The sequence below is a fragment of the Cryptomeria japonica genome, chromosome 3 (genome assembly GCF_030272615.1).
Source record: "Cryptomeria japonica chromosome 3, Sugi_1.0, whole genome shotgun sequence".
Taxonomy (NCBI): Eukaryota; Viridiplantae; Streptophyta; class Pinopsida; order Cupressales; family Cupressaceae; genus Cryptomeria; species Cryptomeria japonica.
In genome coordinates, this window is record NC_081407.1 from 959,023,994 (window position 1) to 959,028,945 (window position 4,952).

The following is a 4,952-nucleotide window of genomic DNA, read 5'->3' on the forward strand; positions in this document are numbered from 1 at the left end:
TTATGAATGAGATAATTATGTTTTAATCAAGTTCTATTCATTATATTTGTTAAATGATACTTTTTGATTTAGAATATGTTATAATTATAAGATATGTTTCGATACTTAGTTCAAGATGTATGCACATGTAGTTTATCTAATCACAAGAACTATTTAAATAAAATTCCAAAAATAAAATTACAAGTCCACATAATGCCTATAAAGTTGTTTAAGCACAACTTCCATAAATAAAATTTCAAGTCCACATAATATATAAAGTATGCGCAAAATTTCAAGTCCACATAATTTCAAGTCAATATATATGATCTAATGTGCACATAATTTCAAGTCCACATAATATCTAATGCGCACAATACACATAAAGTATGCACATAATATATATGATCTAATCCTATTATGAAACTATCCATATATATAAAGTATGGGTGTGCACGTGTAAACAAATATGTAAAGCCCGTAAAATAGTACATATCAGAGCCAAATAAATAGTAAAATTTCAAGTCCACATAATCCATATAATATCTAATCCATATATATGTCTAGATGGTAACATGATGTTCACTCCACATAATATCTAATGTGCACAAAATATATAAAGTATGCACAAAATATATATGATCTAATCCTATTATGCAACTATCCATATATATAAAGTATGTGCACGTGTAAACAAATGTGTAAAGTCCATAAAAAAGTACATATCAAAGCCAAATAAATAGTAAAATCTAAGTGCTATCATCAATAACATCTCGTGGTCTCTTGTCCCCAGGACGTGGTCCAGATCCACCTGTCTCATGCTGTACAATAAAAAAATAATATTAAAATATTACTTGAAATTAACTATTAAAAGAATCATTTATCAAATATAGTAGAATTCGTAAATTAAGTTACAAACTTACCATATGCTCATCAGATCCTGTAGCAGTATCTCTCTTGTCCCCAGGACGTGGTCCAGATCCACCTGTCTCATGCTGTACAATAAAAAAATAATATTAAAATATTACTTGAAATTAACTATTAAAAGAATCATTTATCAAATATAGTAGAATTCGTAAATTAAGTTACAAACTTACCATATGCTCATCAGATCCTATAGCAGTATCTCTCTTGTCCTCGGGACGTGGTCCAGATCCACCTGTCTCATGCTGTACAATAAAAAAATAATATTAAAATATTACTTGAAATTAACTATTAAAAGAATCATTTATCAAATATAGTAGAATTCATAAATTAAGTTACAAACTTACCATATGCTCATCAGATCCTGTAGCAGTATCTCCTCTAGCAGTATCTTGTGCAGTATCAACACCAAATGCAGTGCTAGCTAACTCCTGTACAAGGTCAAATTCAAAGTGTCCAATTAAATCTTAAATTAAGAGTCAAAATAAGATCAAATTAAGTATTACATATTAATACCTCAAAGGATGTCGATGTGCGTTCAAATTGGCTCTGATCAAAATTATGAGGATAACCTATCCTAATGGTAGTGTCCACCTGCATACATGCATTTAATGAAATCATATTTAGTGAACATATATATGTGTACTAAATAATTTCAAGTAAAGTTACAATATTGTAAGAGTTCATATTTAAGTTAAGAATTATAAGATACATACCATAGATGGTGTCACAATAGTCAGACCCTCTTCTTGATGTGATGTAGAGGGTCCCTCATGACCTGAATCCTGGAGAAAGAAGCATTCAATGTATCAACATGAAAATTTATATAATATACGACGATAGCATATTAACTTAAAAAGATCTAGTACAATGTCTAGATATAAATTTATACTATACCCCATAAGGTGTGCCGAGTTGTCTTCCAGTAGATGCAATATTAACTCTAATATTAGGCGTAGTCCTTATCTACATAAACAAAATTTATTTAATGAAGTATTAGATTGTATAAAAAAAGAGATGCACTTAGTTTATACCTATATTTAATAAAGTACATAAAAACATTGACATGTACATGTATATTATATATATCTATACCTGGTCAAGATGAACATCCGAGCAAAGAAAATCCATATAAGATGTCATCATACTATCATCTGCTGCATCATGCTCATCTGGAACTGAAGTAGATCCTGCAGCAGTAGTAGGACCTAAACACGTCTCATGACAACTCGAACACATATGTGGCATCCATCGAGGAGCAGATGCCATGTGAGCAGCTTGCTCACTCAGGTTCCCTGTGAGGGAAGTCAAAGCATCTAATGTCGAAATGAATGATGTATTTTGGACATCTGCAGGAATCGATGGAGCAACAAGTGGAACTATGGGTGGATCTGGTAGGGGATTATTACTCCGTGCCCCTAATCTATGCTGTGGCATTCCACGACCAACACCCTGGAATGACTTAATATCAAAATAATTTGGTTTTTGGTTCATTACAAACTCACAGTATAATTTCTTCAAAAAATAAAAAGGGACCTCATAATTACGATGTGGTGGATAATCAAAAACCATCCACCATCTATCCCAAAAGTATCTAGCCATTTCTGGATGCACACACCACCTAATTGAAATTCTTTTCTGGTTAGGTTGCATTGGTTCTCTTGTTTTTGGGTTGGTAAAATATGGACATAAATGAGCTTTGGTTATTTTCAAATCTGTGATTTGTCTATAAGTTAAACCATCGGCATAAAAATCACGCAACTCTTGTCGTCGTCTATGAAATTGATCTAATTGAGAATCAACAGATCTAACTGACTCGACAACAGTTTGCATTGATTTTGCAAACTCTACAAGATGGGGTGGCGTGACTTGCTCATTTTGGATAGCAGCAATGTTTTGTTCAATCACTTGTAGGTTTTCATTAATTCGTTCTCTTAAACGAATTTCATCCAATCTAGGGGGTTGTGGTGGTGGTGGTGGTGGTGGTGGTGGTGGAGGAGGAGGAGGAGGAGGAGGAGGAGGAGGAGGGGGTTGTGGTGGGGGATTTTCACCTAATAGTTCATCTATGTCAAAAACATCCATGATGGCAAAGAACTCCTGCATATATAAAGATATGCATGAATTATATACAACTCTATGTCAAAGAAGAATCTATTTTACTAAATTAAAAAAAAACATTTATAAATAGTAACATTTCTATGTTGTTGAATGAGATACACATGAAATATATAATATAATATTGAACTTAAAAAAATATACATGTACATACTATTGAATCTTGAAATATAAAATTTGCGCATAAAACTTAATAAAAACTTTCAATGAAACATCATAAATCTATTAGAATTCAATTACGTAGTTTTGAGATAATTGTCATCAATTCATATTACATTGATTAGTCTTCAAACAATCTTAAAAAAAAACTAATCTCCCATGACTATAAATGACATACTTAAAACATATTATATTCTAAGTGGTTGTCATGTAAAGACAAAACATCAAAACTTTTGAAGAGTTAAGCATATTTCACCATTAAATTTCTCCCATAATCAAATCTACACAAGATTATAATTTACAAAAGGTCTTCAAAAAATATTATTTCCTATAAATCATTTATTATAAAACTCCGCAATCATTTGTTTTCATATATAATCTTTCTATAAAATTTAAGATATCAATCCATACACAAATTCTCTTACAAAGTTCAATAAGAAATGAAGGATAGAGGATTAAATACTAAGATTGTTTTGAGAGATCAATGGAGTAGATTGATTGAAAGGATTGTGTGCATTAGAAGCTTCCAAGTGGCAACTTAAATGTTTGGTGCACATGAGGAGTTCATGATCCAAGAAAGTTTTGAGGAAAAGGTCTTCTTAGGGGCATATACACCAAGATGTTGTAAAAAAAGGTAGCCAAATGACCAAAAAAAGATAAACACGAGTGCGTTATTGGGAAATTCATTTAACGCATTTGAGGTCTTTTTTGTAGTGTTTTTTTCTTACACTATACTAGGCTTGTTTACACTATCGTAGGTTCATTAGGACTATCCTAGGTTCATTAGGATTGTCCCAAGTTCATTATTGCTTTCTTAGGCTCATTAGGACTTTCTTAGGTTCATTAAGACTGCCCTACATTCATTAGGATCATTTGAGGCTCATTGGGACTTTCAAAGAAATGTTGCTCTCTCATTAGGCAAGGAGGATATAGACCCTTTAGGTTCTCTCATGTTTTATAGACATTTGATAGGTTTTAAATTCGAAATATTCATTAATGGAGTTAGTCTAGTGTTTCTTGGTTAGTGAGGAGGATCAGTAGATGTACATCATTAAAGTTTACATAAGGGTTGCATTCAAGTCTTGAAATATTCCATCTCTTGTTCAAATATATGTAAGAAGGGGAGAACATTGGATATATTACATCATTAGATAGTGGATATAACCATTGAGTTTTAAAATTAATTAGCCTCAATAAAAAAATCTCAATTTCTATATATTTCATAAATGCATAATTAGATAAATTATTACTTATAAATAAATCAATATGCATTTCTTTCAAAGAAACAAGAAACATACAAATAATAATAAGTTGTGATCTATATATCTAAATATGAAAATAATTCCATTAAAACTTTTACCTAGGTTAAGCATAAAAGTGATAATAAAACATAATCACCATGTTTTATTTCAACCTTAAAAGTAAAAGAACTCTACATATCCTAAAATTAGGACTTAATCACATCAAATAATTCTAATATAACTCAAAATACTCCTTCAACATATAAGATGATCTATGCTAGATGGCCATGTCTTACTTTCATTCCATTTATGGATTTCTTACATAGTAATACAAAAAATAACTTTCATCGAAATTAAGCATCTTTAACCATGAGATTATATATATCCTCAATTGTATATTCAAAATACTTCTTGGGAATTATATTTTTCAAATCTTTCAGATGTATATATAATTAGCACCCCATTTAGAAAACTCATTATCAATCAACATTATAAATCAAGAATATTTTTTATTTTGTATTAATGAATTATATATTT

At 30.6% G+C, this 4,952-nt stretch overlaps 1 protein-coding gene across 1 annotated transcript; it reads right to left on the reverse strand.

The window, feature by feature from the left end:
* Window positions 1-689: 689 nt before the first annotated feature.
* LOC131035543 (uncharacterized) lies at window positions 690-2,428 on the reverse strand. Its single transcript, XM_059217974.1, has 8 exons — window positions 1,996-2,428; window positions 1,798-1,866; window positions 1,617-1,685; window positions 1,417-1,494; window positions 1,248-1,331; window positions 1,074-1,145; window positions 900-971; window positions 690-797 (listed from the first exon to the last, which is right to left on the reverse strand). Exons 1-8 carry the CDS (start codon window positions 2,392-2,394, stop codon window positions 726-728), a joined length of 915 nt encoding a protein of 304 aa, XP_059073957.1. The 5' UTR covers window positions 2,395-2,428; the 3' UTR covers window positions 690-725.
* Window positions 2,429-4,952: the final 2,524 nt, after the last annotated feature.

Excerpts from the sequence above, each read along its gene's own strand:
- LOC131035543 (XM_059217974.1), bottom strand. The coding sequence starts at position 2,394 with ATGAACCAAAAACCAAATTATTTTGATATTAAGTCATTCCAGGGTGTT. Across the intron at positions 1,332-1,416 it reads GCACATCGACATCCTTTGAG|GAGTTAGCTAGCACTGCATT; the intron begins GTATTAATATGT and ends GACCTTGTACAG. Across the intron at positions 972-1,073 it reads TAGGATCTGATGAGCATATG|CATGAGACAGGTGGATCTGG; the intron begins GTAAGTTTGTAA and ends TTTATTGTACAG.